General features: G+C 44.4%; 1 protein-coding gene across 3 annotated transcripts in view; it reads right to left on the bottom strand.

The window, feature by feature from the left end:
• LOC117085318 (phosphoribosyl pyrophosphate synthase-associated protein 2) overlaps nt 1-20611 on the bottom strand; it is a 51575-nt gene that overhangs the window by 22729 nt on the left and 8235 nt on the right. The window contains exons 2-7 of one of the 3 annotated variants that reach the window (XM_033214101.1): nt 20253-20348; nt 19865-20015; nt 18467-18519; nt 13760-13826; nt 8157-8329; nt 2650-2765 (exon numbers count right to left, since the gene is read on the bottom strand). In XM_033214101.1, the coding sequence (XP_033069992.1) occupies nt 2650-2765; nt 8157-8329; nt 13760-13826; nt 18467-18519; nt 19865-19983 (528 nt within the window). In that variant the 5' untranslated portion in view covers nt 19984-20015; nt 20253-20348. Of the gene's footprint in view, nt 1-2649; nt 2766-8156; nt 8330-13759; nt 13827-18466; nt 18545-19864; nt 20016-20252; nt 20349-20611 lie in introns of all 3 variants that reach the window. The other 2 variants (XM_033214108.1, XM_033214116.1) reach the window with 2 other exon arrangements.

Raw genomic sequence — 20611 nt, 5'->3', positions numbered from 1 at the left:
AACACTGAGTTCCCATACATTAATTTTTTTTTTTTTTTTTAAGACGGAATCTCATTCTGTCACCCAGATCACGGCTCAATGCAGCCTCGACCACCTGGACAACTTCGACCTCCCAGGCTCAAGCAATCCTCCCACTTCTCGTCCTCTTGAGTAGCTGGGACTACAGGCATGCACCACCACACCTGGTTAATTTTTGTAGTTTTTGTGGAGACAGGGTTTTGCCATATTGCCGAGGATGGTCTTGAACTCCTGGACTAAACTGATCCAACCTCCTCAGCCTCTCAAAGTGCTGGGATTATAGGTGTGGGCCACCACACCCAGCCCTGACTTCTCAACAATGAAACTAAAATGGGGATTTTTTCAAGTAGAGGGCAGTGTCATCCTGAGGTATAGGCCTGCACTACAGGCAATGACTAGGCTTAGGCTTCCAGCCTGACCTTGCGACCAGCACAAGGGTGCCCCAGCCTTCGTTCTTTAGGCTTACCCACTGGGCATCCCTCAAGAGGTGCAATCGCCATTTGTGCCTTGAGACACTGGCACACATGCCTGTGTCTGGAATGGAAACATCCCCTAAAACCACAAGATGTTGACAGCAACCCATATAAGTCTATAGCGACTGCTCTATTTCTTCCAAAATGACAGGTTTCTCCGCATGGTTGGTTGCTAACTGAACCATGTTCAATGCTCACTCTCTCTCTGCCTAAACCTCTTCATCCTTCCCTATCAAGACATTTGCCAATTTTATCTCACCATCTCTCTCAACTGAGAATAATATTCAGGTAAAATTAGGGCAGGCACAGAGTTTGAGATCAGCCTGGGTAACATAGCAAGATTCTAACTCTGGAAATATTTTTTTTTAATTAGCTAGGTGTGGTGGCACACCTCTAATCTCAGTTACTCAGGAGACTGAGGTGGGAGAAATCTCTTGAGCCCAGGAGTTCAAGGCTGCAGTGAGCTATCATGGCACCACAGCAGTCCAGCCTGGGTGACAGAGAAAGACCCTGTCTCAAAGAACAACAGAAAAATTTTCAGGCAAAATTAAAGTCTCTATTATTTTTTGAATTTGTTAGAGTACTTTTGTTTTCTTTTTTGTTTTTTATGAGACAGAGTCTCGCTCTGTCACCCAGGCAGGAGTGCCATGGCACAATCCTGGCTCACTGCAACCTCCACCTCCCAGGTTCAAGCAATTCTCCTGCTTCAGCCTCCCAAGTAACTGGGATTACAGGCGCCCACCACCATATCCAGCTAATTATGTATTTTTAGTAGAGACGGAGTTTCACCATGTTGGCTAGGCTGGTCTGAACTCCTGACCTCAAGTGATCCACCCACCTTGGACTCCCAAAGTGCTGGGATTATAGGTGTGAGCCACTGCGCCTGGACTAGAGTTTTTATGTTTCTTGTGTGCAACTTTAAAGAAAAAAAAAAGCAGAATATTTTACATTTTTCTCTTTCAAAAATACTTAAATTCATTTTCTCTATAAGAACTTAATATCAATTGCTAGAGAATGGGGAAGCCCTGTACTCTTACCAGAAAGAAGTTCCTCAGAAACCTATAATAACTGCCATCTTTCAAATAAAGTACTGTAAAAAGAAGCTCTCTAGAAAAGTTATTAAAGAGAGAAATAATTTATATAAGAAAAACAGCTAAGGCCAGGTGCGGTGGCTCATGCCTGTAATCCCAGCACTTTGGGAGGCCGAGGCGGGCAGATCACGAGGTCAGGAGTTCAAGACCAGCCTGGCCAACATGCTGAAACCCCGTCTCTACTAAAGATACAAAAAATTAGCCAGGGGTGGTAGTGCATGCCTGTAATCCAGTTACTCGGGAGGCTGAGGTAGGAGAACTGCTTGAACCTGGGAGATGGAGGTTTCAGTGGGCCGAGATCACGCCATTGCACTCTAGCCTGGGCGTGACAGGGCGAGACTCCATCTCAAAAAAAAAAAAAAAAAGAAAGAAAGAAAGAAAAACAGCTAAAAGCAAAATAGCTAAGTACAACATCAATTAACATTTTAAAAGCTTTCTTAAATAGCAAGTCACAAAAATGCTAACTCATATCAAAGAAAAACAAATGTAACCCCAGGATGCAAGGGTGGTAATAAACCACATTAATAGAATGAAGGGAAAAAACATGATCATCTCCACTGATACAGAAAAAGCATTGGATAAATTCAACATCGCTTCAGGACAGTGGTTCCCTAGGGTGTAAGGAGGCAGGGGAGAGGAGAGAGAAGGAGCCCACGAGCAGCTCTAAGTCATTCTGATGATTCTAGTTTTCCTGCTGGGAGGGGGGGATCATGGATGCTGACTATTATAACTAGGTGGACAGACAGACAGGATGGATAGATGGATATATAAAACAGAACCAGGACCAAGCATAGACTAGTAATGAGAGTGAATTACTCATTACAATCATATCTAGTCCACTTCTAGGTACCTGACATCCAAAAGAAAAAGCAGTTTTAAGAGCTTAACTAAAGAAACAAACTGCAGATTCAGAATTCTAAAATATGTTGGATTATATCTATAAAGTATAAAGGTACTTTAGGTAGAATACATCAAGTTTTAACCCTTTAGGGATATCCTAAGGAAATGGAAATACATCTTTCAACCTTAATCAGAATGTTAAAATAAAAAAGTTTGAGCTAGCTCACCTCTTCTTGAATATACTGTAATAAGAAAGGAGATGCTCTTAAATTGTCAACAGGAATATTGAAGAAGCCCTGAATTTCCTTCTGGTGTAAATCCATAGTAATAAGATGAGTTAGACCTTTGAAAATAAAGCAGACACAAGCAATAAATAGTTTTGTTTTCTTTTTTTTTTTAAGATGGGATCTCTGGCCAGGCGCGGTGGCTCAAGCCTGTAATCCCAGTACTTTGGGAGGCCGAGGCGGGCGGATCACGAGGTCAGGAGATCGAGACCATCCTGGCTAACACAGTGAAACCCCGTCTCTACTAAAAAAATACAAAAAGCTAGCCGGGCGAGGTGGCGGGCGCCTGTAGTCCCAGCTACTCCGGAGGCTGAGGCAGGAGAATGGCGTGAACCCGGGAGGCGGAGCTTGCAGTGAGCTGAGATCCGGCCACTGCACTCCAGCCCGGGCGACAGAGCGAGACTCCGTCTCAAAAAAAAAAAAAAAAAAAAAAAAAAAAAAAAAAAAAAAAAAAAAAAGATGGGATCTCACTCTGTTACCCAGACTAGAGTGCAGTAGCATGATAATAGCTATTTGCAGCCTTGAACTCCCAGGCTCAAGCAATCCTCTCACCTCGGCCTTGAAAGTAGCTGGGAATACAGGTGCATGCCACCATGCCCAGCTAATTCTGTATTTTTAGTAGAGATGGGGTTTCATCATATTGGCCAGGCTGGTCTTGAACTCCTGACCTCAAGTAATCCTCCTGCCTCAGCCTCCCAAAGTGCTTGGAATACAGGCATGAGCCACTGCACCCAGCCTATAAATAGTTTAAAAACAAGTTGCACTGTACGAAATAGGTACTACATAAAATACTATATATAATAAGTTACTATTAAAAAATTGTTCTCTGGCAGGGTGCTGTGGCTCACACCTGTAATCCTAGCACTTTGGGAGGGCGAGGCGGGCAGATCACAAGGTCAGGAGTTCAAGACCAGCATGACCAATACGAAGAAACACTGTCTCTACTAAAAATACAAAAATTAGCTGGGTGTGGTGGCGTGTGCCTATAGTCCCAGCTACTTGGGAGGCTGAGGCATAAGAATCAGTTGAACCCGGGAGGCAGAGGTTGCAGTGGGCCACAATCATGCCACTGCACTCCAGCCTGGGTGACACAGTGAGACTCTATCTCAAAAAAAAAAAAAAAAAAATTGGTCTCATGATCAGGCACTGTGGCTCACGCTTGTAATCCCAGCACTTTGGAAGGCCAAGGCTGACAAACTGCTTGAGCTCAGGAGTTTGTGACCAGCCTGGGCAACATGGCAAAACCCCGTCTCTACAAAAACTACAAAAATTAGCCAGGCATGGTGGCACACGCCTGTAGTCCCACCTACTCAGGAGGCTAAGGTGGGAGAATCACTTCAGTCCAGAAGGTCAGGGCTGCAAGTGGGCTGAGATCAAGCCACTGCATTCCAGTCTGGGTGACAGAGTGAGACCTTGTCTCAAAAAAAGAAAAAATAAGGCCGGGCACAGTGGTTCACGCCTGTAATCCCAGCACTTTGGGAGGCTGAGGCGGGTAGATCACCTGAGGTCAGAGTTGGAGATCAGCCTGGCCAACATGGTGAAACCTTGTCTCTACTAAAAATACAAAAATTAGCCAGGCATGGTGGCATGTGCCCATAATCCCAGCTACTTGGGAGGCTGAGGCAGGAGAATCACTTGAACCTGGGGGGCGGAGGTTGCAGTGAGCCAAGATTGCACCATTTCACTCCAGCCTGGGCGAAAGGGGGAGGCTCCGTCCCCCCCAAAAAAAAAAAAAAAAATTGCTCTACCATCAAAAAAACTCAGCACCTGTATTTTTCAGAATTTTATTTATTTATTTATTTATTTTTTAGTACCGTGAGATGCCTGATTTTCACATCAATGTAAAGTCTTGGCCAGGTGCGGTGGCTCACAGCTGTAATCCCAACACTTTGGGAGGCCGAGGCAGGAGGATCACCTGAGGTCAGGAGTTCAAGACCAGCCTGGCCAACATGGTGAAACCCCATCTCTACTAAAAATACAAAAATTAGCCAAGTGTGGTGGCAAGTACCTGTAATCTCAGCTACTAGGGAGGCTGAGGCAGGAGAATCACTTGAACCCGGGAGGTGGAGGTTGCAGTGAGCTGAGATCATGCCACTGCACTCCAGCCTGGGCGACAGAGTGAGACTCCATCTCAAAATAAATAAATAAATAAATAAATAAATAAATAAAAAAAAATAGTCATGACATAACAAAGATAATAGTAATACAGAAGAGTCTTTAAAATTTCTATTAGAGCAGATCATATCTTCTTGAAGTTTCTTTGTTTTTTTTTTTTTGAGACGGAGTCTCGCTGTCACCTGGGCTGGAATGCAGTGGCCGGATCTCAGCTCACTGCAAGCTCCACCTCCCGGGTTTACGCCATTCTCCTGGCTCAGCCTCCCGAGTAGCTGGGACTACAGGCGCCCGCCACTTTGCCCAGCTAGTTTTTTGTATTTTTTTTAGTAGAGACGGGGTTTCACTGTGTTAGCCAGGATGGTCTCGATCTCCTGACCTCGTGATCCGCCCGTCTCGGCCTCCCAAAGTGCTGGGATTACAGGCTTGAGCTACCGCACCCGGCTTCTTGAAGTTTAACAGGCATGGCAAAGCCCAATCTTAAGATAACAAGTCAGCCGGGTGTGGTGGCTCATGCCTATAATCCCAGCACTTTGGGAGGCCAAGGCAGGAGTATCACTTGAGCCCAGGTGTTTGAAAATGGCCGGGGGAACATGGTTAGGCTCCATTTATACTAAAAATACAAAAAACTAGTCAGGTACAGTGGTGCATGCCTGTAGTCCCCAGTTACTCTGGAGGTTGAGGTGGGAGGATCACTTGAACCCAGGAGGTCAAGGCTACTTCCTGGTAGTGAGCAGCGGTGATCACTGCAACCCAGCCCGGGCAACAGGACTGAGATCCGCGGGGAAAAAAAAAAAAAGAAATCAAGACAAACTGTACCAGCCTGGAAAGTGGAGAAAACAGAAAATCTTCACTGCCTTTGTAACGATCACCAGAAAAGTATAAGGAAAATTCAATATGAAAAATTGTTTAAAGCATTAACTTGCCCAAAAGAACAGGAAGTAAGCCTGGTGGCCCATCAAGCAAGGCTGGAAGAGAAGATGGCCCTTTCCTGAAGATTCAGCAGGCAAGCCTGCTCCCCTCACCAGCTGCCTGTCATGGTGTTTACAATGGGTAGGCTCCTGAGGTTGCTTCGGTTTGAGTTTTTAAATTTTTTTTTTTTTTTTGAGATGGAGTTTTGCTCTTGTTGCCCAGGTCGGAGTGCAAAGGTGGGATCTCGGCTCACCACAACCTCCACCTCCTGGGTTCAAGTGATTCTCCTGCCTCAGCCTCCCAAGTAGCTGGGATTATAGGCATGCGCCACCACACCTGGCTAATTTTGTATTTTTAGTAGAGACAGGGTTTCTCCATGTTGGTGAGGCTGCTCTCGAACTCCCAACCTCAGGTGATCTGTCCACCTTGGCCTCCCAAAGTATGGGGATTACAGGCATGAGCCACTGCACCCTGCCTAGTTTTCAAATTTTTGTTTTACGTTTGCCTTTACTGAAAAAATATCTTAAAAAGTTTATTCTGGGTTGGGCATGGTGGCTCACGCCTGTAATCCCAGCACTCTGGGAGGCCAAAGAAGGTGGACCACCTGAGGTCAAGAGTTCAAGACCAGCCTGGCCAACATGGTGAAACCTCATCTGTACTAAAAATACAAAAACTAGCCAGGCGTGGTGGCAGGCGCCAGTAATCCCAGCTACTTGGGAGGCTGAGGCAGGTGAATTGCTTGAACCCAGGAAGTGGAGGTTGCGGTGAGCCAAGATCGCACTACTGCACTCCAACCTGGATGACAGAGTGAGACTGACTCAAAAATAAAAAATAAAAATAATAATAATTAGTCGGGCATGGTGGTGTGTGCCTGTAATCCTAGCTACTCGGGGGGCTGAGGCAGGAGAACTGCTTGAACCCAGGTGGTGGAGGTTGCAGTGAACCAAGATCACACCTCTGCACTCTAGCCTGGGCAACAGAGCAAGACTCCATCTCAAAAAACAAACAAAAAAAAGAAGGTTTATTCTACAATAAGTACCTGTGTTAAAATGTAGTGATATTTTCACTCTGTGAAAATGCTCCATGATACGTACTTCCTAACATCATATACATTCAGGCTGGGTGTGGTGGCTTGTGCCTGTAATCCCAGCACTCTAGGAGCCCAAGGCAAGTGGATCACTTGAGGTCAGGAGCTCGAGACCAGCCTGGCCAACACGGCAAAACCCCATCTCTACTAAAAATACAAAAATTAGCCGGGTGTGGTGTCAGGCGCCTGTAGTCCCAGCTACTCGAGAAGCTAAGGTACAAGAATCGCTGGAACCCAGGAGGCGGAGGCTGCAGTGAGTCAAGGCGGCACCAGCATTCCAGCCTGGGCAACAGAACAAGACTCCATCTCAAAAAACATAAACAAAATAGATTAAAAATTAAAATAAAAAATAAAATCATAGGCCGGGTACAGTGGCTCACACCTGTAATCCCAGCACTTTGGGAGGCCCAGGCAGGCGGATCACCTGAGGTTGGGAGTTTGAGACCAGCCTGACCAACATGGAGAAACCCCGTCTCTACTAAAAATACAAAATTAGCCAAGCATGGTGGCGCATGCCTGTAATCCCAGCTACTCGGGAGGCTGAGGCAGGAGAATCGCTTGAACCCAGGAGGCAGAAGTCGCAATGAGCTGAGACTGCATCATTGCACTCCAGCCTGGGCAACAGGAGCGAAACTCCGTCTCTAAATAAATAAATAAAATAAAATCATATACACTTATACAAGTGTGCAAACACACACAAATGTATCGACACACATACACAATAACAACTATGAAGGTTAACTAGAAACACAGGAAAAATACTTAGGATGTTACCTGAAAATGTCTAACACAGAATAATATGTATCTTTTCCAATATATGCCTATCTAGGCAGGCATGGTGGTATATGCCTGTAGTTCCAACTACTCAGGAGGATCACTTGAGCCCAGGAGTTCAAAGATCATCCCACATAGATTCCCAACACACTGGGATTACAGGCATGAGCCACTGCGCCCAGCCTTTACTTTGATATTTCCAAGGTAAAAATAAAACTCCAGCGGGGTGTGGTGGTTCATGACTATAATCTCAGTACTCTGGGAGGCCGAAGCAGAAGGATCCCTTGAGGCCAGCAGTTCAAAACCAGCCTGGACAACATAGTAAGACCCCATATCTAAAAAAAATTTAAAAATTAGCAGGCAGGGTGGTGTGTGCCTATAGTCCTAGCTACTTGGGAGGCTCTGGTGGACTGCTTGACCCCAGGAGTTCAAGTTGCAGTTAGCTACAATCATGCCACTAGACTCCAGCCTGGGTGACAGGGCAAGACCCTGTCTTAAAAGAGAGAGAATGAATAAATAAAGCTCCCAGGCTCCCAATTAATTGTGAAACATCTGCCACTCTTACCAGCTTTGCACATCATGGAAGCCAGCAATTTAGAGACAATAGAGCCTCTTTTTCTCATCTTGCACTGCTTGCTGTAAGGAAAGTAAGGTATCACGCCGATGATGCTCTTGGCACAAGAGGTCTTACATGCATACACCATGATCAGGAGCTCCATGATGGTGGTGTTCACATCCCTGTAACCAAGACACAGCAAATCTCATCAAGGGATCTACAATACAGTATTCCCTGTTCCAAAAAGTATCAGCAGTGTGTTACTCATGCCTTTACATAACCTAAGGTGCAAGGAGGAAAAAACCAACCAATAAATTCCTCTTTTCTCAGGCCTCCATAAGATCCCCCACCATCCGCTCTCAACTGACGACCCTACTTAAATACTCTGTTAGAGGAGCGTGTCCACAAGCTCCCACTGTGTGCATCTGTGCCCCAGGAATCGGCCTGCCCTCAGTCATCAGTCAGAGGAAATTTCCATGCCAGTGGCCCTAAAATTAATCCCTCCAAATGGCACACCTATGTCAGCAATTCTCTCTCCTCTCCTGCCTTCAGCACTGATTACCCATTAGCCACAAACATTCTGTTACTTCTATTAATGCAACTCACAACCATTCTTCCCTCTGATCCCCTTTGCTGTACATCTCAAGAGAGAGTCGTCTACACTATCTCCAACTTATCTACTCTCATTCTCTCCCAAATAGTCCAGTGAAGCTTTGTTTTCATAAACGTCATCAGTGGCCTCCATGCGGCCACATCCACGTCCACAGTCACTTGGCTTCCAGAATGCCCCTCTCTGGTCTCCTCCTTCCATCCTTGGTTTCTTTTGCTGGTTCTTCTCTCCAGCCTCATGTCCCAGGACTTGCTCATGTGTCCTCTCCTTCTGTTTCCTCTTGTCCTTTGGGATTCTCATCTAATTTCACAACTTCATAGATGGTGGCAACTCTCAAATTTACAACTCCAGTCCAAACTTGAGGATCTGCCCCTCTCCTCCTGCCCGGCCACACCTGGCCCTGGTCAGTCCTCCCACAGGTAGCTCACACCACTAAGGGCCTTGCTCTGGGTGTTCCCATTGCCTGCAATGCCTTCCTCCCCACTTAGTCTCTCCCTCAAACTTCTCTGGTCTTTGTTCAAATGTCACCTCCACAATGAGGCCTACCCTGTCTGCCTCTCTCTGCCCTCTTGCCACCATCATCTCACCATGCTGTCTTTTTTTTTTTTCCAAACCACTCATCACCTTCTAGATAATCTATTTCTTTATTATGCTCACTGTATGTCTTCCTCCACTGGAATATAAACTCTACAAGGACAAGGATCTTTCTCTGTTTTAATCATGGAGGCATCTCAAATATGTGTAACTAACTGTAACTCGCATATTGTAGACATTCAAAATAAGTATTTGTTAACGACAGGAGTGAATGGAAACATAGAACACTGGGTAAGTAGGTTCTCTGTCACTATCCAACAAGTCTGACATCTGATGAGTTAAAACAGACTTTCACCCTGTGTTAATTCACTTAGGGAAAATAAAAAGATTTTCAGAAAAGTATTCTATGGGAAGGATACGAGTGGAGGAACTGACAGTGAAGGTAAAGACACCCCAAGGCTCCCAAACCACACTCCCAGAAGCACCATTGTTCTGTGAGCTAGAACAAGGCTTTCCATTACTGAACTCAAATAAGGAAAGTCTTGTTTGAAACACAGGAAAACTTCAGTAAATGGATGGAATTTTTTAAATTTTAAATTTCTACTTTATTTTCAGTGCTACCACTAATCTGAAGTAAAACAGAGTATAAGATGTATCTGACCACACTAAATCTTTTTTTTTTTTTTGAGACGGAGTTTTGTTCTTGCTGTCCAGGCTGGAGTGCAATGGCACGATCTCGGCTCACCGTAACCTCTGCCTCCCAGGTTCACGCAATTCTCCTGCCTCAGCCTCCCAAGTAGCTGGGATTACAGGCATGCGCCACCATGCCCAGGTAATTTTGCATTTTTAGTAGAGACAGGGTTTCTCCATGTTGGTTAGGCTGCTCTCGAACTCCCGACCTCACGTGATCTGCCTGCCTGGGCCTCCCAAAGTGGTGGGATTACAGGCTTTTTTTTTTTTTTTTTTGGAGACAGTCTCACTCTATCACCCAGCCTGGGGTACAGTGGTGCAATCTTGGCTCACTGCACCCTCTGTCTCCTCGGTTCAAGTGATTCTCATGCCTCAGCCTCCCAAGTAGCTGGAATTACAAGCGTACATCACCACGCCCAGCTAATTTTTGTATTTTCAGTAAAGATGGGGTTTCACCATGTTGGCCAGGCTGGTCTTGAACTCCTGATCCACCCATCTCGGCCTTCCAAAGTGCTGGGATTACAGGTGTAAGCCACCTTACCCAGTCTTTTTTTTTTTTTTTTTTTTTGCTTTGAGATGGAGCCTCGTTCTGTTACCCAGGCTGGAATGCAGTAGCGCAATCTCAGCTCACTACAACCTCTGCCTCCCGGGTTCAAGCAATTCTCGTGCCTCAGCCACCTGAGTAGCTGGGACTACAGGACCTCATGACTATGCCCAGCTCATTTTTTATATTTTTAGTAGAGACAGGGTTTCACCATGTTGGCCTGGCTGGTCTCAAACTCCTGGCCTCAACTGATATGCCCATCTCGATCTCCCAAAGTGCTAGGAGTACAGGCATGAGCCACCACATCTGGCCCTCAACACTAAATGTTATTTCATGGTATTTCACAAAGAAGACCATGAGGTCCAGACTCTGCAACATGGACAAGACTGAGAACCCGAGTTAACACAAGCTTACGTCAGGTATGGAACAATGCAAAATGAGAGAGAGAGAGAGAAAATGAAAGGGGTGCTGAGTGGTTCCAATTACAGGAATATGAAACTGACAAAAGGCAGGGGCACAGGGTAAGTATTGAAATGTACAAAAATAAAGAACCAGAAGGACTTGAAAATGAGAAGGATCAGCAGTCATCCTTCTGAAGTCCTAAATTCTAAGTCCGAGGGGGCCCTCAATGCCTACTCATCTACTTGGGTAATCCACACAACCTTTGTGCATTTATCCAATGGAATCACACTTGTCTGTAAGGAGATAAAAGTATTACAGACACAGAAACCAAGGAGCCAGAAGCAGTGTAAGTTGTTCTGTGCCCACACCTTCCCTGCCCCGATGCTGGAGGTGAAGGGTTAAGATGTGGGCACAGGTGAGTCCTCCACTTCCACCCTGGTTTGGCGGCAGACCTGGGAAAGAGGACAGCAGCAGCAGGGGCAACTAGCACTCAGCGCCTCCACCTCCAGCTCTGCTGAGAATCCTGGGTGTCACAGCAGAAGGTGAAGCCAGGGCACCGTGGCAAAGGCCCTCCACACCATCTCTCCTTCAGAGCACACCCGTTTGCCAGGGCACTGGGATGCAAGGACAGGTCTCCCCCACCACTCCTCTTCCCAGGAGAGATGGGGGTTTTGTGACTTCATCCCAAAGAACCAAAGACCAGGACAGAAAATGTTCAAAATTTAGGTGAAAAAATGTGTGTTCTAAGACTAAAGTCTCCCGAAATTTCCCTCTTCTTCTCTTTTCGTTGGTATTTATTATATATGTATATATACAAATTAAGCATGCAGCAACTTTAGGACTCTAAGCTAAAAAATAATGCACTAGGCTGGGCACGGTGGCTCATGCCTGCAATCCCAGCACTTTGGGAGGCCAAGGCGGGCAGATCACGAGGTCAGGAGATCAAGACCATCCTGGCTAACATGGTGAAATCCTGTCTTTACTAAAAATACAAAAAAATTAGCTGGGCGTGGCAGTGTGCACCTGTAGTCCAGCTGCTGGGGAGGCTGAGGCAGGAGAACGGCGTGAACCCGGGAGGCGGAGCTTGCAGTGAGCCGAGATCACACCGCTGCACTCCAGCCTGGGTGAAAGAGCAAGACTCCGACTCAAAAAAAAAAAAATTATGCACTAGACAAACTGATTTCTAGACATTAAAAATTGTTCTGAGTGAAGAACTTTGTACACAGAAGCGTTTGGGGACATTTGTGGACAAACACACAATGGAAAGTGGGGCTTTAAGGCCAGGTGTGATAGGCTCACTTTCTATATTGCTGGAATCCCAGCAATACAGGAGGTCCAGGCAGGAGGATCACTTGAGGCCAAAAGTTTGAGACCAGCTGGGCAATATAGTGAGACCTCCATCTCCACAAGAAATGAAAAAATTACGTGAGCATGCTGGTGCATGCCTGTAGTCCCAGCTACTTGGGAGGCTGAGGCAGGAGGATAGTTTGAGCCCAGGAGTTTGAGACTGTAGTGAGCTATGATCTCACCACTGCACTCCAGCCTGGACAACAGATCTAGACCTTATCTCTAAAAGAAAAAAAAAAAAAAAGTAGGGCTCCATGTGATCACCCTCCCTTTCAGAGTGCCACAGATAGCCTCACCGCACTGAACCTTCTATACCCAGCTTAAACATATGTGACCAATTTCCAGAACACAGGTATGTCAAAGGTCACACTAGACAGGAACACACATTCCTTCAGTACAGTCTTTTATCCTCTCAGCTAATTTAATTTATGCAACAAAACAGTAAGTAACGATCACTTTTATATGCAATAAAAGCTTAAAAGAATCCTAACTAAGAAAGCTCTCCTCCCCTAGCCTCTGTTTCTTTCGGGGAGAGGAGGGAACTAGAAATGCTTCACTGCAAGTTTTATAAAATTCTGGCTATTAATTGTTAGGAAACTTAATGGACACTATTATCATTAACAGCCTCTACTCTGGGCACAGTGGCTCACGCCTGTAATCCCAGCACTTTGGGAGGCCGAGGCGGGTGGATCACCTGAGGTTGAGAGTTCGAGACCAGCCTAACCAACATGGAGAAACCCTGTATCTATTAAAAACACAAAATTAGCCAAGCATGGTGGCGCATGCCTGTAATCCCAGCTACTCGGGAGGCTGGGACAGGAGAATTACTTGAACCTGGGAGGTGGAGGCCATGCTGAGCCGAGATCATGATATTGCACTCCAGCCTGGGCAATAAGAGCGAAACTTCGTCTTTAAAAAAAAAAAAAAGACCCTCTACTCCAATACTTGGTTACTTCTACCCATAAAGAACACTGAGTGGCTGGACACGGTGGCTCACACCTGTAATCCCACCACTTTGGGAGGCTGAGGTGGGCGGATTGCCTGAGGTCAGGAGTTTAATACCAGCCTGGCCAACATGGTGAAACCCCATCTCTACTAAAAATACAAAAAATATCCAGGCGTAGTGGTGCCAACTGTAGTACCAGCTACTCGGGAGGCTGAGGCAGGAGAATCACTTGAACCTGGGAGGAGGAGGTTGCGGGGAGGGAGCTGAGATCGCACCACTGGACTCCAGCCTGGGTGATGGAGTGGGACTTTGTCTCAAAAAAAAAAAAAAAAAAAGAAAGAAAGAAAGAAAGAAAAACACTGAAAGAACACGTAAAAGTCAGCAGTTATGTCAGAAAACTTAGTTTTCTAAATTCCAAATTGGTAAGATATACTAATTTTAAGACTATCGTAACTCTTCCTGGCAAGCCATCTATCATTATTTTAAACATTCATGCCTAAACAGAAACCCAGAAAGCAACATTTCTGCTGGATACTCACTTTGAAACGGTTTGGATGATGAAAACATCTTTTCCCCTCACGGACTCTTGAATTTGTACTCTTGTTTCTGGCAGGAAAAGGAAAAAGAAGAGAGGGAAAGGCATATAGGTCAAATTTTTTCAAAATATACAAAAAAATCTGCATGATTCCCTAATGTAATAAAATACGGCAACGAAAAGTGTTATAAAACTCAGTAGGCTTTAGATGTTACAAGGGATAATAAACATACTGCCATTAATCACACTTTTTAAAACACAGCTTTAAGAGGGAATTATATTTCTGACTTGAAATAAGTAAACATATAATTCTCACCCCTTATATACACAAACAGTGAGTGCTGTACCACTCTGAGCGTAGTATCTTTATAGAAAATTATAGGCCGGGCACAGTGGCTCATGCCTATAATCCCAGCACTTTGGGAGGCCGAGGCGGGCAAATCACCTGAGGTTAGGAGTTTGAGACCAGCCTGACCAACACAGAGAACCCCGTCTCTACCAAAAATACAAAATTAGCCAGGCGTGGTGGCACATGCCTGTAATCCCAGCTACTCAGGAGGCTGAGGCAGGAGAACTGCTTGAACCCGGGAGGCGGAGGTTGTGGTGAGCCGAGATCGTGCCACTATACTATAGCCTGGGCAACAAGAGCGAAGCTCTGCCTCAAAAAACAAACAAACAAACAAACAAAAAACAAAGAAAATTATATGCTCATTCAATTAGCACAAATTGAGAATGTATTAGGTACAAAATACTGTATGTTGTGAGAAACAAAGATAAATAAGACACAATATCCCTACTCTCAAAATATGTGTGATCAGCCATAAAGAAACAATTAGACAAATCCATAATGGGACATTCTACAAGACAACCTCTTCAACAAGTCACTGTCATAGGAAGAAAAAAGAAGAGGTGAGGGGATTGTTCTAAAATAGAAGAGACTAAAGATATATATATTTTTAAAAAATTCCCTTGAACTAAGCATCCTGGTTTGGGGCAGAGGGGGGGAAACAACTACAAAAGACCCTTTAGGCCAGGCATGGTGGCTCACACCTGTAATCCCAGCACTTTGGGAGGCCCAGGCAGACGGATCATCTGAGTTTAGGAGTTCAAGGCCAGCCTGGCCAACATAGTGAAACTTCATCTCTACTAAAAATACAAACATTAGCTGGGTTTGGTGGTGCACGCCTATAATCCCAGCTACTCAGGAGGGTGAGGCAGGAGAACTGCTTGAACCTGGGAGGCAGAGGCTGTAGTAAGCCAAGATCGCACCACTGCACTCCAGCCTGGGTGACAAAGTCAGACTCCATCTCAGAAAAATAAAAAATAAAAAACCCTTTAGGACAACTAGGGAAATGTGAATATAGGCCACATATTAGATGATTAAAGAATCATTGTTGGGCCGGGTGTGGTGTTTCACACCTGTAATTCCAGCACTTTGGGAGGCCAAGGTGGGCAGATCACTTGAGGCCACAGAAAAAAAAAAGAATTGTCCTTAATTGTTAAGTTAATTTTATTTTCCTTTTTTTTTTTTTTTTGAGACAGAGTCTTGCTCTGTTGCCTGGGTTGGAGTGCAGTGGTGTGATCCCAGCTCACTACAACCTCCACCTCCTAAACTTAAGTGATCTTCCTGTCTCAGCCTCCTGAGTAGCTAGGATTACAGGTACGCACCACCAACCCCTGCTAATTTCTTTATCTTTGGTAGAGATGGCGTTTTGCCATGTTGCTCAGGTTGGTCTTGAACTTCTGGTCTCAAGTGATCCGCCCACCTTGACCCCACAAAGTGCTGGGATGACAGGTGTGAGCCACCATGCCCTGCCTGTAATTTCTTTAAATGTGATAATGGTATCATATTTATTTAGGTGAAAGTAATTATTCCTAGAGGATGCATGGTCAAGTATTCAAGGATTAAGTGTCTGCAACTTACATTTTTTTTCTTTTTTTGAGACACATCTCGCCCTGTTGCCTAGGCCAGAGTGCAGTGGTGCAAATATGGTGCAGTGGTGCAAATATGGTGCAGTGAGTCAAGGCTCACTGCAGTCTTGACCTCCCGGTCTCAAGAGATCCACCCACCTCGACATCCAAACGTGCTGGGTTTACAGGTGTGAGCCACCATGCCTGGCCTGTAACTTAATTTTAAATGGTTCCCCACATACATACTCATATGGCAAAATGTTAACTGTTCAAGCTAGGTGGCAGTTTGCTATACTATTCTTTCAACTTTTTTATATGTTTGAACATTTTCATTAAAAATGTAGGAAAACAGTTAGGGAAGCTGAGGTGGACAGATCATTTGAGGTCTGAAGTTCGAGACCAAACTGGCCAACATGGTGAAACCCGTCTCTACTAAAAATACAAAAAATTAGTTGGGCGTGGTGGCACATAACTGTAAGCCCACCTACTTGGGAGGCTGAGGCAGAAGAATCACTCAAACCTGGGAGGTGGAGGTGGCAGTGAGCCGAGATTGCCCCACTGTACTACAGCCTGGGTGACACAGCAAGACTCCACATTAAAAAAAAAAAAAAACTTAGCCTGGCAGCAAGGTGCCCACCTGTAGTACCAGCTACTGAGGAGGCTAAGATGGGAGGAGCACTTGAGCCCAGGAGGCAGAGGCTGCAGTGAGCCCTGATCATGCCACTGCACTCCAGCCTGAGTGACACAAAAGACCCTGCCTCAAAAAAAAAAAAAAAAAAAAGAAAAGAAAAGAAAAGAAAATGAGCTTTAGAGTCAGGAGATCTGGATTCAAACTGGACCTCGTACCTAACGTCAACCCCTGAACTCAGTTTTTCAGTATCTGGTAACAGTAAGAAATCCACAAATACTACTTCTTTCCTTCCCAATAAACACCAAGTATTTTCCCTCCCTTTATTCAGAAACCTGGAGAGTGGACCAACCTCCTGGGGTCTTATGCCACTGCCTCTCCCTTTCACCTTCCCTCCTAGACTCCAGACAAAGAACATTATTCAATTCCCTCTAGGGGAAGAATCTTCTCCAAACTCTCCTTACAGAGTTTAATTATACTTTTTCCCTACTGACACCACACAGGGATCTTGGGAGACAGGAAAGAGGCAGTAATGGAGATAAACATGGGAACAGCAAAACTTCTGCCTTTTTATCAAAGCCTCCTGTAGGCTTTAAAATATGTAAATATTTGATAAAATCCTATAGTGGGGCCAGGCTTGGTGGCTCACACCTGTAATCCTAGCAGTTTGGGAGGCTGAAATGGGAGAATTGCTTTTGCCCAAGAGTTTGAGATGAGCCTGGGCAACATAATGAGACCCTTGCTCTACCAAAAAAAAAAAAAAAAAAAATTATATATATATACAATCTTTTACATCTTCTAGTGGAAAAGGAACAGGAATAAGTATTTATTGAGCATCTACTGTGTGCCAAAAGCTGTTAGGCACACAAGTTATCCCACTTAATCCTCAAAACAGCCCTAATTTACAGTTAATTCATAGTTTAGAAAGGTTAAATAACTTACCAAGAATAAGGTGTGTAACTCTGAAGCCCATGCAAGCTGTCCAATGCTCCTGCTAAAATTTTTTTCTTTTTTTTTTTGAGACAAAGTCTCGCTCTTGGCCCCCAGGCTGGGGCGTAATCTTGGCTCACTGCAACCTCCACCTCCTGAGCTCAAGCGAATCTCCTGCCTCAGCCTCCCGAGTAGCTGGGATTACAGGCGTCTGCCACCATGCCTGGCCGATTTTTGTATTTTTAGTAGAGATAGGGTTTTACCATGTTGGCCAGGCTGGTCTACGAACTCCTGACCTCAGGTGATCCACCCACCTCGGCATCTCAAAGTGCTGGGATTACAGGCATGAGCCACCGCACCTGGCCTAAAATAATATCAAATATTCACCATTGCTAAAGAAATTACAATGATTACTTTTTATTTATTTATTTATTTTTGAGACAGAGTCTCACTTTGTCACCCAGGCTGGAGTGGAGTAGTGTGATCATGGCTCACTGCAGCCTCTACCTTCTGGGCTCAAGCGCTCCTACCACCTCAGCCCCCCTAGTAGCTGGGACTACAAGTGCAAACCACCACTCCCAGCTAATTTTTGTATTTTTAGTAGAGACAGTGTTTTGCCATGTTGCCCAGGCTGGTCTCAAACTCCTGAGCTCGAGGAATTTGCCTGCCTCGGCCTCCCAAAGTGCTGGGATTAGAGGTGTGAGCCACCACACCCAGCCCTACAAAGATTAAATAACTTTTTTTTTTATAACTTGGGATAATATGTAATGACATGTATCAAACAGCAAAAAGTATTTCTTAACAATATTTTATGAAGTCTAATCCAAGGCAACTTAGGTGCAGGTAAAGAATAACTAACTAATACTGCGGTCACACAGGATTTACTCATCCTGTCTAAGGTGACAGAATTTACTCGTCTTGCCTAGGGTGACATAAATTTAAGCAACGGTTGAGCTCATGTTCATTCAGTTGACCAGCTGGTTCAAATATGTCTGCAGCTTTTACTGAATGAAGTTTCAGAACTGGAGTTCAAGCCCCAGAAATGACTTGCACCAGGGTTACATATCTAGCTGGTATTAGTGAGAGCTAAAAAACCACTCTGTTCTACCTTGCCTGCCTGACTTCTTGCTAATGGAAATGTACAACTGAATCAAATCGTTTCAACAGTAAAGGATGAAGGACTGAGCCAATATGCCACATTCCACAAAAAGGTCAATGTTCCACATGCCCAAGATTGCTCACCTCTGTTAGGTTCCTGGTAAACCTGCACTTTGCCCATCTCCACCCCCAGCCGCCTAGAGAAGAGAAAGGGGGAAAAAGCTGAAAAAGTAATAGAAGAAACCCAGTATCTTTACTATTTAAGGAGACGTGTAAATTGATGAGTAAAATAAAATAAAGTTATTCTTCTTATAAAATTTAAAGTCAATATTAAATTGTTACGTCAATCCATTACCTAGCCCCTCACCCCAACCCCATGTTTTCCCAGGAAGGACTATGCAGCCCCTCTCTGCCTGCCTCACCAGCCATCTTCCTTGGACACTCTGCACTCCAGCCCACGTTCCTGAGACACAACAAGGATCCCTCCTGCATGCTGCAGGGCCTTGGAATCTTCCGTCCCCTCTGCTTGGGGGGCTCTGCCTCCAGATCTTCATTTGGTGGCTCATTCAGGTTTCTCAACTCACATACCATCCCCTCAGTTTAAAGGCACTACAGCACACATGCTAAAGCAGAACGACCTGCCCCATCATTCCTTTCACACAGTTTTCTTCATAGCATTGATCTTCATCTGAAATTACCTTGTTTGTTTTGTTGACTTGATTTCTGTTTGGCTTTCTACTAAAATGTCAATTTCATAAAAAGGATGGATCTTGACTCACTGATAATCCCCAACATCTAGATCAAGGTCTAGTACACAGTAGGGGTACAATATTTGTTTAATAAATATCTAAAATTATACTAAACTATAAGCTATAAGTTATTTCATATAATATACATGTCAATTTTTTTTTTTTTTTTTTTTTTGAGACAGAGTCTCACTCTGTTGCCCAGGCTGAGTGCAGTGGTGCAATCTCAGCTCACTGCCAGCCTTCCACATTCAAGCTATTCTCCTGCCTCAGCCTCCCAAATAGCTGGGACTACAGGTGTGTGCCACCACGCCCAGTCAATTTTTTGTATTTTTAGTAGACGCAGGGTTTCACCATGTTAACCAGGATGGTCTCAATCTCCTGACCTCGTGATCCACCCGCCTTGGCCTCCCAAAGTGCTGGGATTACAGGCGTGAGCCAACGTACCCGGCCCCAAAGTGCTTTATACTCAAATATACTCAAAAAGTGCTTTATACTCAAATTTATACTCAAATTTTATATATATATAGCACCTAACACAATTCCTGGCACTTATACGGCACTTAATAAATGTCTGCTGAAAGAATATGTAGGGAGATGGGATAGTTTATAAAAAGAATAGCCCTTAATATATACAGATGAGACATGTTAAAAGAACATCTTGCATGATGAAAAAAAGATACACATATAATTATAAAATATCTGCTTTCAAGTTTAACAATCACCAACAGTCTGATTATCAAATTTAAAGCATTACATAATGAATATAGATTTTAATGGTACAATTATAACTCACTCTGCAATTTTCTTTGAGAGCTCCATACATGATGAATTTGAGTTTGCTGAAAACAACACAAGACCACCTTTGGTTATGTTCATCTTGGTTTCTAATTCAGGTGGCGTCACACAAAACATCAAAACCTTCTTGGTTTTCCAATTTCCAGAGCCTAGAAGGATATAACACATATTAACAACTGCCATATGATATGAAATACACCTGAATGAACTTTTTTTAAAGGAAATGACTTCAGCTGAAGGAAATCAGTTTCTATCCTAATAGAATTTTTAAAATATTAGATATATACGGACAAACAGAAAGTTCACTCGGATTTCAGGGTCCCAAATTTATGGAAATACATTATCACGTGATGTTCACAACCACTGAGAAGAAATGATAAACTTACAAGAAAGGCGGAGCTGAAGAGCTCAATGTTTTACTGATTGCTGCTTAAAGTCAATTATGGACAACCTCCTTTTATTCTCTGACAACAAAATTCCTCCTGGATTAACACACAGAAAAATGGCAGAGCCATTAGCGAGAACAAGGACTGATTAATCCTTAAACAAAGAATAAATGACCCATCTACTCCCAGCTTTTCCTGTAATCCTTGTTTACCATAAAACCTTTCCCGGCCTTTCAGCTGCCCTGTGTCATGTCTAAAACTGACCTCTCATCTTCATTTTCCTCAAGTGGAACAAGGGCTGACTAGAAAATCACCTTGAAGGACACTTAAGTGACCACCTAAACGACAGGCAGTGGGCC

The sequence above is a fragment of the Trachypithecus francoisi genome, unplaced genomic scaffold (assembly GCF_009764315.1).
Source record: "Trachypithecus francoisi isolate TF-2019V2 unplaced genomic scaffold, Tfra_2.0 Contig00540, whole genome shotgun sequence".
Lineage (NCBI taxonomy): Eukaryota > Metazoa > Chordata > Mammalia > Primates > Cercopithecidae > Trachypithecus > Trachypithecus francoisi.
Note: the sequence above shows the minus strand (reverse complement) of the source record. Positions and strands in the feature narration are given on the sequence as shown.